Below are 13197 nucleotides of genomic sequence, written 5' to 3' on the forward strand. Positions count from 1 at the left end.
GTTGGGAGTGCAGAACAAGGATTGTGAGTGGCTGGATTTGAATGTGGACAGCAGGTGGGTCAGCAGTGGTATTGTGTCGACAATGGTTTGATTTCATAGCTGATGTCGAGACCTGTAGTATGTACGCACTGTTTTCTCCCAGTTTGTGTGTCATCCATGGTAATGGTAATCTGCTGGTGATATGATTTGTCTTAGTATATAGAATGATAACGCCTATTTTAATGGCTTATAAACTTTGTGTTTGTAGCCTCTCGTGTATCTAGCTGTAACACTGTGATGTAGAGTTTCTTCATAGTAGTAATTCTGTTTACAGGTCAATGTTTCCAGGGTGGCCGTTTTACATTTCCCATTTTCTGGATGGAGCACATGCATTTGGAAACGATATGGCTGTATTGCAGAAACTCCTGACCTTCCATGTGAAAATCTCAACAAACAGATCAGGACAGAATATTTTGTGTGACAAAACTGAGACTGAATCACTCTTTATTAGGGTTGCTGGAGTTAACCTGCTATGGTTGGGTTCAAATGGGACTTGATGATTTTGAATGTCTTTTCCAACCTGAGCAATTCTGTGATTCTATGGTCTCCAGAAATAATTTGAAAAAAATATCTGTATTAACTCTTCTTCTTCTAATGTTTCATATTCATAGGAGATGAGCTGTGATGATGAGATGAATTGGAAACTTTATGAGAAGTGGTGAAGTTTTCATAAAATGAAATCCTTTTCTGTTTATTTTGAAGGAAGTGATGAGGGCCTTACCTGTAGCTTAAAGAGTCATTGAATTCCAGATGTTATGGGATTCAATTTTATTGCCCAGAGAGGAGACCATTAATCCTTCTTGAGGAGTTTCTCTACCACATTTCTCTTTGAATGCTTCTCTGTGCTGTTTGACTAATTATAGCTTTTCCTGACTTTATGCCCTTGTACACCTGTCAAATTTGAAAAAGCAGCAAAAATGGTAAGGGCTTATTTTATTTTATTATTAATGTGTTATCCGTTCATGTGCATTATTCACACAAGTCACTAGCTGGGTATTTCGGCAGAGTTACAGCTGGGGTGGAATGCAAGAGAATTGTGTGGAAAATTCTTTCCTTCCTTCCTTATTTATTTCTCTGCAGTCATCATAAAACTTAAAAGATTGGAAGGTCTGTTAGACTTGTGGAAATGAAAGAGCTGTTTCCATACTTTGAATGCGTAGAGCTGTCGCGGCTGAGACTTGGAGATACTTCTCTTTTAAACTGTGTCAGTGAATGAAATGCTCTTGGTATTGTCTGATGAAACATATATATGGAACGTGGATACTGTCCGTGGTGATGAAAAAAGCCAGAGGTTTCAGAGAGCAGTGCATGAGAGCTTGGCTTAGAGTTTGGAAAATTGTTCGGTTAAGAAGGCTCTGCCGGACCTTTTGAAAGCAAACCTTCCCGTCTGGTTTTGCTTTCACATCTGGTGCCAAGACCAGCTCTACTTCTGCTGATTCTGGATGTTTGTCATAAGAGGCAGTGTTGGTTTCCTAAGAATCATATATTTGGCAATAACTTCATATGTTGAGCAGGTCTGAGAAGTTAAAGAGATAGAATGCAGCAGCAGGTACCAACATCTATAAATGCTGACGGCAGAGAAGATCAGATGAATGTCTGGGGTGGAAGAAGTCTGAAAACACTGATGTAGGGCCATACCAGATGCTATATAGTGCATATTACACGTGCATGTACAGCAGAATGAATGTCTCTGATGGGATATGGTTTCCTTCACATCAAGTGCCATGATGCTTTCCTCTGACGTATGGGTAGTTATGTGGTGAGAAATTTAAATGAAGTTAAATGAAAGCAAGGACAGTGTTTTCAACAGGAGTGCAGTTGTAGCAAAGGAAACTGAGGGGTGCAGGCTTCCCAGTCAAATAATGGCAGAAATTATTTCTTCATCATTGTGGTCATTTGTACCTGTCTTAGTTTTCCAAAATTCAGAGAGAATTTCTTGCAACTTAGAGGTACCCAATCATTACAGGAGCAACCGGCTGCCCATGAAAGATGATTATGGAATGGTCAGAGGTGTATTTGGCTGTTCCATGTTTTGATGGCAAGTGTTTTGTCAAGAGTAATGCCTACATTACTAATCCTCTTTTCTTTTTGTGGCAATCATGAATGACAGTCTTCTTTAGATGTGCCTTCAACCAGTGAGTCTGGATGTAAAATCATGACATATAAAAAATACAGCATGAATTTCCATTGCCTTCCAAGCACTCTGTGAGATTGCATTTTAAGGCAAAGCCGTGTCAGTGCAACTACGCATTGCAGTAATCCCCCTCCAGTGTACCATTTGGTTCTTTATACTTAGAACCAGAAATATGACTGAACTACCTCTTTGCAAGAGGTAGTTTTGGAGAAGACACCCATGCTTCTCTTCATATTGTTATAATCAAAATGTAGCAAATGGTCATCAAGCACTGCATATACCCACGACATCCCACAGCCCTGTGGCATGCTAGCTACACAGGAAAGTGGTACAGACATGTCTACATTGTTCATGGCTGCCTGTTATGGGTATAGATTCTCAGAGCCCTTAACTTCTGAAATAGGCCCATGAGAAGAGGCTTAATCTTATGATTTCTTTATTTCTGTATGCTTCTGCCAATTAACATGCTTTGACTGCCACCTTACGTTTTGCATTTTTGCCGGGGTTGGATAACCTCCCAGTCACACAGATGCTGCGTGTGTTGGGTGAGGTAGTCTTGAAACTGAAGTTTGGTGACTCTATGTATAATAACCTCTGGTTTCCATTGAAACTCTTAACAAGTTCTCTGCACGATGATATGTTGAGAGAAGAAATGTCTTTGTATCTACCCCTGTCATGTTCTTTGCACATGTGGTAGAGAAATGGTCTAGGCTACTGGTCCTTTGTTTCTTATCAACAAATATTGAAGGCAATCATAGGAGTATGATTTGGGAATGTCTTGGGGATGCTGCATGTAAAGAAGTTGTGGAGGAAAGAGGATTGTTTGACCTTTGACCTGACAGGAATGAAGCAAACTATGTTAGAGCACATGATAAGAGCCACTTCGTGGGTTCATCACTTTAACTTCATCTCAAATTACATTTGCCATGAATAAAGAATGAGATCTGAAGAGTGGTAATTAATAGTTTTGCTTATCAGTTTTGCCTTGTTTGTTGTCAAAATTTAAACACAGCCATAGTGGGAAGAGAGCCCCCAATAAACTGGACAGCCTGACTTAAATGTTTACAACAGCCAGGAAAAGGACATGGGTGTGCTTAATTTTCCTTAGAGTGACACTGAATGACATGCTCTTATTAGAAGCCAAAGAAAAGATTTTAGCTGGGTGTATCCATGGTACCAGTAAAGGTTGTGAATGTCAAGCAAGGATGTTGAGTGTCTGCTTTTGAATGGGGACAGCAGGTGGGTCAGCAGTGATACTGCGTGGATAGCGGTTTGATTTCACAGTTGGTACCAACACCTGCAGTATATGTGCACCATTTTTTCCCAGTTTCAACATCTTGCACTGCAGTGGTAATCCTCTGGTGACAAAATTTGTCTCTGTATATAGAATGATAACTGTATATAGAATGATAATATATATCTCAAACGGCTTATAAACCTTGCGTGAAGCCTCTTGTGTATCTAGATGTAACATTGTGACATGGAGTTTCTTCATAGCTGTAATTGTGTTTATAGGCCTTTCTTCCCAGAATGTGTTTCAAGTTTCCCATTTTCTGAACAGGGCATTTGGAAACAATTCAGCTGCATTGAAGAAACACCTGACCTTCCTTGAACAAATCTCAACAAACTCATCAAGACAGAATGTTCTGCGTGACAAAACTGTGACTGAATCCCTCGATGTTTCCTAAAATAATGTTCAGAATATCCCATATGAGCTCATTTTCAATTAAAGTTTCATATTCACAGGAGTTGAGATGGAGAGTTGGAAGTTTATGTGAAATGTTGAAGTTTTCCTTAAATGAAATCGAGTACTGTGTACTTTAGGGGAAGTGTTTTGGGCCTCATCTGTAGCTTGAAGACACATTGATTTCCAGGTGTTGGGGGATTGAATTTTAGTGTCCACAGAGAAGACCCTTATTCTCTCTTGAGGAATTTCTCCACCACATGTCTCTTTGAATGCTTCTATGCCCTTCTTGACTAATTATATCTGTTTCTGATCTTATGTCAATGAATACATGTTGAGTTCCAAAAAAGAAGGAAAAATTGTGGGTTTTTTAATTCAAATTTCCTTTAGGAATCTGTTATCTGTTCATGTGCCTTGCTCACATAAGCCGCTAGCGTGAGACTTCAGTAGAGTTACAGCTGGTGTGGGTATCTGTTTTTTGTTCCTTTTTTATTTCTTTGCTGCAGGTGTGTAACTTAAAAGACAGAAAGGTCTGTGAGACTTTCAGAAATGCAGGTGTCTTTTCCATATTTGGAATGTCTACACCTGTCAAGGCTAAGAGTTGGATGTATTTCTCTTCCAAATCAATGTCAGTGAGTCAAATGCTCTTGATACTGTCTGACATGCAGTAGATATGCGGATACTGTCGTTGGTGCTGACAAAGACTTCAGAGTGCAGTGTGTTAGAGCTTGGCTTAGTGTTTGGAAATCTGTTAGGTTAAGGAGGCTTAGTTCGGACTTTTCTTTGTTTTCACATCTGATGCCAAGACCTGTGGTGTGTGCTTCCTTCCTGTCTTGTGTTCAGCATTTGAGTAAGGGCTTTGCTTTTGGACACTTTCACTCTCTGTCATATATTTCATTTCTTTGCTTTGATTCCAAGTCTTTTGAATTATATTGTGTCATCTTGCATTGCACTGTCCTATTTAGTAAATTAGATTTCTCCCTTAGCTTGTTGTCAATGTTTTGTTTTTAAGACAATTTACCTACTGCTTTTCGATTTTTTTTCCCCCTTCTTCTGGGGCATGGATCTGTACATCCCTTCACTCCAATTAGACACTGGGCTGAACCAGCCTATAAACCACTGTTAGTTTCAATAAGAATAACTCTGCTCTGGTGAGGCTTCATCTGGAGTACTATGCCCAGTTCTGGGCTCCCCAGTTCAAAAAAAGACAGGGATCTCATGGAAAGAATCCAGTGGAGGGCTACAAAGATGGTAAAGGGCCTGGAGGATCTCCCCTATGAAGAAAGGATAAGTGAACTGGGTATGTTTAATCTTGAGAGAAGAAGACTGAGAAGGGACCTGATTCAGGTTTATAAATATCTGAGGTGTGGAGGACAAAGTGGCGAGGCCAGACTCTTTTAAGGAGTGTGTGGAGACAGGACAAGGGGGAATGGACAGAAACTGCAGCACAGGAGGTTCTGCACAAATGTGTGGAAGAACTTTATGGTGAGGGTAACGGAGCACTGGAACAGGCTGCCCAGGGGGGTTGTGAAATCTCCTTCTCTAGAGATACTCAAGACCCACCTGGATGCCTACCTCTGTGACCTGGTGTAGAGAACTGCTTTGGCAGAGGGTTGGACTCGATGATCTCTTGAGGTCCCTTCCAACCCCTTTGATTCTATGATTCTACGATTCTATGATTCTATGAATAATGTGCTTAGAAAAGCTGTATATGTAAAGTAGGTATGAGAAGTGAAAGAGATAGAATGCTTCTGTAGGCACTAGATTTTATGACTTTGAATGCAAATAGGAACCAAAGAATGTTGTGTGGAATTGTCTACCACAAACACTGTTCTAGAGCAATACCAGGTCCTGTACAGCACTGTCATATTACACCTGCATGTACACCTGGATTCATGTCTCTGATGGGACAAGGATTCCCGCACAACAAGTGCTAAGGTGTTTTCTTCTGGAGTATGAGTAGGTACCTGGTCAGAAATTTAAGTGAATAGAAAGCAAGATTGGAGTTTTCAACTGCTTCAGTTCCCCGGAGTGTAGATATACAGAGGGAATCAATGGGTGCAGGCTGCTCAGACAGAGATCAGGAGGAATTATTTCTCTGTCCTTTTTGTGTAGATGCTCAGTTGTACATGTCCAGGTTTCCTGGTGGCTAGAGATCATTTCTCTTGCAACTGAGATACAGTGCTCACAGGCAATTCAAAGAGCATCAAGTCTGCCCTTGAAACAGGAAGATAGATGTCATGGTTTTATGATTTTTGGTATTGATATTCCACATCATAACATCATGTAGTGCATTGAGAATTAAAGAGTTAATGCTTCTTATCCACTGATCATTGATAGTTATGGGTATACATGTCTCAGAAGAGAAGAACTATGTTCCCCAGTGGACTTCGTGTTGCTTTGTATTTTAACATTTTTTTTTGCTCAGAGGGAAAGATAAAAACTGTGTGTCACGAGATACTCTCTTTCCTTTTGGATTGACCCAGGAGCAGGTGCTCGCTGCCGTCTCAAGCACAAGGCCTTGGGTTTTTCAGACACTCACTCATTTTATTTATTAGCTTCAACTCCAATTATACTGTATTTTATTGTGTTAATTTGCTTTCTTATATCTTATTTAGTAAATTCTTTCCTCCTCAGATCATTGCTGCTGTCTTGTTTCCAGGCCCATCTCCCTTTTCCCTTTCCTCCTTCCACTTTCCTGGGTCATGGGTCCCCCACACCAGTTGTCATGGAACTGGGCCTAACCAGTCATTAAACCACTGACAGCAGAGGGATCAGTAAAGTGTTTGCTTGTACCATGTTTTGATTCCTTGTGTTTTGTTAAGGTTTGTATGTTTTTCATTAAGGTCCTTTATTCTGCCATGACATGGTAATCTCGAATGAAAATCTCTGCATGAGCCTTCAACCAAAGCCACTGGATGTAAAATCATGGCATAGGAAGATGCAGCTTGAATTTTCAGTGACTTCCAAGTGCTCTGCTATATAACTTCCTAAGGCAAAGTTGTGTCAATGCCACCGTGCACCACAGTAGTGTCCCTCAAGTGGAGCAGCTGGTTCTTTATAATTAGAACCAGAAATATTTGAAAAGACTGAGCTATTGCATTGCAGGAGGGAGTTTTGGAGCACACAGTCATGGTCTTCTACCCATTGCTGAAGATGCAGCTTGAAGTGTAACTGACAAGAAATGCTCTGGGTGTTGAGTTTTTGAAGCAAACTTGTGTCAATGTAAATGCACATCTCAATAGTTCACCTCACTTCAGATAGGTGGAGATTTTTCTTCATACTTAGAGTCAGAAAAAAATGAAATGGCTGAACTTCTGCTTTAAAATAAGGAGTTTTGTCACAACATACTCAAGCTCTTCAACCCAATAATACATTCAAGAGGCAGCAGAAGGTCGTTAAGCACTGCATAAACTCAAGAGCTCTCATACCCTTGTGCTGTACTGCCTACACTGAAACGTGGTGCCAATCAGATTAGAGTGCTTGTGGCCAACAGTCCCCAGCTCTTAAGAGCTGTCTTCAGTACTTGGAGGAATAGAGGTGCAGGGCAAAGGCTTCAGAGGACTCATGAAACTGTGGACTTCTCAACCATCCAAGGAGAAAATACGTGGACTGCGAATTCGACTCACAAATACGATGAAAAAAGAGCATAGCTTGGATTCCATTATTATGTGTAATGAGTCAGAGAGATGGTTTTGAAATGGAAACAACAGCTATCATGGATGAACATGGCATTCAAGAAAAACTTCACTGCAGAACTAATACAAGAAAAAAAAAAGGAATACAGGGTGGTGATGGTGCTGTTGCAAAAAAAAAGAGAAGACTCCAATAGTTCAGAGATGGAATTAGAGAGTTCAGAGACCTGAATTCATATGTGTTAGAAATGAAAAAGCAAAAAAAGAAAGTAATAACGCTTATCTGCCAGAAAAAGCCGGGAGAACAATTATTAACAGGAAAGACTGCTTCAGCCGACAGGAGGAAGAAGGAAGTGAGGAAGTAGAAAATGCAGAAGGTATCATCTACGTGGAGAGAGTGCATCGCACGAAAGCTGTACGGTCCCGGCGGTTCCCGCGGCAGAGGCAGCGGCGGCGCTCGGTGGAGCCGTGCGTGCAGTGCCGGGCGGCGGCTGTGGGCGCCGCTGTTCACCGCAGAGGAGAGGAAGGAGCGGAGCGCTGCAGCCAGCCCCGCCCGCTGCGGCCCGGCTCGCTCGCTCGCTCTCTCGCTGTGACTGCGAGCGGCCCCGCGGTGCTCCGGTAAAGCGGAGGGTCGGCGAGAGCGCTCGGCGGCGGCCGAGAGGAGATCCGGAGCCGGAGAAGAAAGCGAGACGGAAGCGGGAGCAGAATCGGGAGGCGGAGCGGCGCCGGAGCGGCGAGAGTGAGGTGCCGGCGGTTGGTGCCGTGCGGGAGATGTGCGCGGCGAGAGAAGGGCGCTGGGGCCGGAGGCGGCGGGCGCTGCTGCTGTGCTGCGTGTTGGTGGCGGCGTGGGAGGCGGCGTGGGGGCAGCTGCGCTACTCGGTGCCCGAGGAGCTGCCCAAGGGCTCGTTCGTGGGCGACGTGGCCAAGGACCTGGCGCTGGAGATGGCGGCGCTGCGCGCCCGCGGCGCCCGAGTTGTGTCCCAAGGCAGGACGCAGTACTTCGCTCTGAATGCCAACAGCGGACACTTGGTGATGGCCGAGAGGATAGACAGGGAGCAGATGTGCCGGATGCTGGAGAAATGCGTGCTGCGCTGCGAGCTGATCGTGGAGGGCGAGATGAAGGTGTACGCAATCGAAGTGGAAATCACGGACATTAATGATAATCTGCCCATCTTCGAAGAAGTCCTAGTACAGGAGGAAATCAGTGAAACGACTGTTGTAGGAACCCGATTTCCGTTGGCTGAAGCTCACGATCCGGACATGGGCTCTAATTCCCTGCAGAGCTACGCGCTGAGTGGCGACGAGCACTTCTCGCTGTCCGTGCAGGCGGGAGCCGACGGCGAGAAGCGTCCCGAGCTGGTGCTGACCAAGGCGCTGGACCGGGAGGAGGCGGCGTTTCACGAGCTGCTGCTGACGGCGAGCGACGGCGGCGAGCCGGCGCGGACGGGCACGGCGCGCATCCGCGTGGTTGTGCTGGACGCCAACGACAACGCGCCCGCCTTCAGCCAGGCGGTGTACACCGTGCGAGTGCCCGAGGACGTGCCCGTGGGCTCCACGCTGCTCAGCGTCACCGCCACCGACCCCGACGACGGAACCAACGGAGACGTACAGTATTCGTTTAAGAAGAGAATGGATTTCTTTGCGGATTTCTTCCAGCTGCAACCAGAAACGGGAGAGATCGAGCTGGTGAAGAACTTGGATTTCGAAGAAGGAGACACCTACGAATTTCTCGTTCAGGCACGAGACGGCGGTGGCCTTTCTGACACAGCGAAGGTATCGATCTCGGTGACGGACGTGAACGACAACGCGCCCGAGATTTCGGTGCGGTCGGCGCTGAGCGAGATCTCGGAGGACGCGGCGCCGGGGACGGTGGTGGCCCTGGTGCACGTGCAGGACCGCGACTCGGGCGGCAACGGGGAGGTGCGGTGCAGCCTCGGCGAGGGCGTCCCGTTCCGGCTGGAGCGGGCGCTGGACGACTACTACAGCGTGGTGACGGCGCGGGAGCTGGACCGCGAGCAGGCGTCGGAGTACAACGTGACGGTGCGGGCGGCGGACGGCGGGTCGCCGGCGCTGCGGAGCAGCGCGGTGCTGGCGCTGCGGGTGCTGGACGTGAACGACAACGCGCCGGTGTTCGCGGAGGCGCGCTACAGCGCCCGGCTGCCCGAGAACAACGCCGAGGGCGCGCTGGTGCTGACGGTGCGCGCGTCGGACGCGGACTGGGGGCAGAACGCGCGCGTGCGCTACCGGCTGCGGGAGGGGCGGCTGCGGGGCGCGCCGCTCTCGTCCTACGTGTCGGTGCAGGCGGAGACGGGCGCGCTGTACGCGCTGCGCTCCTTCGACTACGAGGAGGTGCGCGAGCTGGAGCTGTGGGTGCGGGCGGAGGACGGCGGCGCGCCGCCGCTCAGCAGCAACGTGTCGGTGCGCCTGCTGATCGCGGACGAGAACGACAACGCGCCGCAGGTGCTGTACCCGCCGGCGCCGGGCTCGGGCGCGGGCGCGGGCGCGGGCGCGGTCTCGGGCTGGGCGGGCGTGGAGCTGGCGCCGCGCTCGGCCGAGCCCGGCGCGCTGGTGGCCAAGGTGGTGGCGGTGGACGCGGACGCGGGGCAGAACGCGTGGCTGTCGTACGAGCTGGCCAAGGCGACGGAGCCGGGGCTGTTCCGCGTGGGGCTGCACAGCGGCGAGGTGCGCACGGCGCGCTCGCCAATGGCCCGCGACGCGGCCCGCCACAGCCTGGTGGTGCTGGTCAAGGACCGCGGCCGGCCGGCGCTGTCGGCCACGGCCACGCTGACGGTGGTGCTGGCCGAGAGCGTGGCCGAGCTGCTCTCGGAGCTGGGCAGCGCCGCGGCGCCGGCCGAGCCCGCCGGCAGCCTGACGCGCTGGCTGGTGCTGGCCGTGGCGGCCGTGTCCTGCCTCTTCCTCGCCTTCCTGCTGCTGCTGCTGGCGCTGCGCCTCCGCCGCTGGCGCCGCTCGCGGCTGCCGCCGCCGCCCAGCGGAACCTTGCGCGGCGTCCCGGCCTCGCACTTCGTGGGCATCGACGGCGTCCGCGCCTTCCTGCGCTCCTACTCTCACGACGTCTCGCTCACCGCCGACTCGCGCAAGAGCCAGCTGCGCTGCGCGCCCGGCAGCTGCTGCGACACGCTCCCGCCGCCCGACGAGCCCGCGCCGCTGCGCGGGGAACACGCTGCCCCCCAGCGCGCCGCCGGCACCGACGCACTCACGGTGAGTTGTCGAACCGAGACGGATTCCACATCTCGGTTCCCTCACTCCCCTCCATCTCTCGCTCGGGGCTTTGGCTCTCCTTCGCAGCACTTTTCTCCCCTCACTCTTCTTCCAGAATTCTTTTGCTCACATGGATGTTGGCAGTACAAGCTTCCTTCCCATTTCGCTATATTTTGCAGGGATTTGCACTTGACGTTCCAAGTTTGCCCTGTGTTTTGCTACTGATATCCCCAGTTTGCTTTCAGCTTGTTCAGTTGTTTTTTGAATGCCTTTTTATAATTAGGTTTTCTGTATCAGTACATCTCAAGCTGCTGGCACTGTGTTTGAAGAATGGGCTTTATGATTTCATGAGTGTAAAGGCAAAGGGACCATCAGAAATAAGCAGATGTTGCAGTAGGTTTAAAGAAATGAATACTCACTGATCCGCAAAGTTCTAGGCTTGAAGAGAAAAAAACTTCAGAGTAGGGATCTCCAGTAAGCGGTCCTTCCTCATTTGCAGCAGGCCCTTAAAGAGCTCTAGGCGCGGACTGGAGCGACCCCTTCCGGTCGCACGGGTGAATGCCGTCACCTCTGTTCCCACGATTGACCGGGTCTTTCCTTCAGGTGCTCCGTCACTGGTTCAGGCCGTCACTCAGTAGTCCGCATACCGATGAGTAATTACTCATCTTTTGACTATTTCAATTTGCCTGTGATCACAATCAAACACAATCTTCACAGTTGGAACTGTGTATCAATTGCTCTGGAATGATTTGTGTGAATGGCTTGTGAGGGAAGTAGGGAATGTATTTTGCTGTTTCTCGGTCTTTTATCTATGTCCTGATAACAATCGACCCTGGCTTATCTTTGCTTACTCTTTCTATAGCAACTGCAACGTTCGGGTTTTATCATTTTAATGTCTAGTTTCATTATATTTGGGCAGATCCAAGAGTGTTGTCACTGCAGTGACAATGTTGCTCACCACTTACATATATTCAACATTTTTGCCTTGTTTCCTTTCAAATTCTAAAGGAAGAACCCATTATAGCTGATAACCCTTTCAAGACTGGAAAATCATTTATAGATGAGCTACGGGGGAGCCGTTTCCATTCGTGCCTTGAATATTTAATGCTGTCAACGTGAAGAATTCTGTATTCTTAGATTTCTGTAAAATGTCATTAAAAAAAGTTGTTGACTGTGATTACAATAGTCCCAAATGCTGCTACTGTTGATCGTTGAAGTGAAATCTATGAATACTGAGAGAAGAGGGTAAGAGTCTAGTGTCAAGCCTGTGAAATAGGTGATAAGCGTGGTTTAGAGAAGGTACAGTTTAATTTCATACCTGGTGCTCAGATTGGTGCTCTTTCCAAAGAAGTCCTCATTTCATTGTCATTAGAGGCAGTGACAGATCACTGGAATTGAATATCTCACCCTAATTGTTTGTGGGAAAACATATTCTTATTATTTTACCTGGAATGGCATACAACCCCCACGTGAAACCTCTCCAGTGTGCATGTAGCAAACACATGATATGGAAGCTGCAACTGTTCTGTTGTATCCAAAATTGAATGTTTTACAATTCAGTCTTCCCACAGAATGGTGTTTGACATCTGATTGTTGATGAGTTGGAGAGCAGTTTCATTGTTAAAGAGTAGTATAAATACTGACTTATTACATTGCCTTTTCCTTTTGTCCTTGTCCAAGTTACTCAGTTTATAATTTCCACGTTCAGAGCTTATTCTTTATCCTTCTCTGCTCCCTTCCACAGCAGTGATTTCATTCACTCTTTGGATAGGAAGAATTAAGAATAGAATTGTCGTTTCACAAAGTTGGTCTAGTTGAAACGGTTGTTGCAAGTCTCACTTTTGGTTATCTTGCTGTCAGCTTGTGTGAAATCTGAGCAATAGGATGCTGTACTTGCGGCACTGATACAGTGCACATTGATATGAGCCACTTTTTCTTTCCCATTTGAAGTAACAGTAGGATTTTGTTATCAGCATTACTCTAGGAGTTATCGACTTTCTTTTCTTATTCCCTAATGATTTTCAACCTGAAAGAATGACATCTGTTGTGACAGGGCAGATATGAAAGAGTACCGCTTGCGTCTGTTGTACCTGTATAGGCAATAGGTGTTCTTGTTCTTTCTGGTTCTACTTTGTTTGGAATTTTTAATTGATGAATGCATTTGTTTGGTTCATTTCTATTTTTTCCTTTGTATTGTCCATAAGTGCCTATTTGTGTGACTTTAATGTGATCATAGAATGCTAGAAACAGAGTGGTTTGGGTTGGAAGGGACCTTTGAGATCATCTGGTTCCAATCCCCCTGCTGTAGGCAGGGACAACTCCCTCTAGATTAGGTTGCTGAAAGCCCATCCAGACTGGCCACGAGTGCTTCCAGGGTGGGAACATCTACATCCTCACCGGGCAGCCTGTTCCAGTGTCTCACCTCCCTCACCATAAAGAATTTCTTCCTAAAATCTGTCTAGTCTAAACCTACTGTCTTGCAGGTA

The 13197-nt window shown here is 47.2% G+C and overlaps 2 protein-coding genes across 5 annotated transcripts in view; both read left to right on the forward strand.

Annotated features, from left to right (window-relative positions):
- Positions 1 to 13197, forward strand: part of LOC136047376 (protocadherin gamma-C5-like) — a 118955-nt gene that overhangs the window by 45896 nt on the left and 59862 nt on the right. The gene's annotated exons all lie outside the window — the stretch shown is intronic.
- Positions 8253 to 13178, forward strand: LOC136047724 (protocadherin gamma-A2-like). The gene is made up of 2 exons (XM_065735019.1): positions 8253 to 10711; positions 13056 to 13178. Exons 1-2 carry the CDS (start codon positions 8264 to 8266, stop codon positions 13176 to 13178), a joined length of 2571 nt encoding a protein of 856 aa, XP_065591091.1. The 5' UTR covers positions 8253 to 8263.

This window comes from Cyrtonyx montezumae, unplaced genomic scaffold, assembly GCF_038088225.1.
Source record: "Cyrtonyx montezumae isolate F1298 unplaced genomic scaffold, pur_monq_1.0 scaffold_18, whole genome shotgun sequence".
Lineage (NCBI taxonomy): Eukaryota > Metazoa > Chordata > Aves > Galliformes > Odontophoridae > Cyrtonyx > Cyrtonyx montezumae.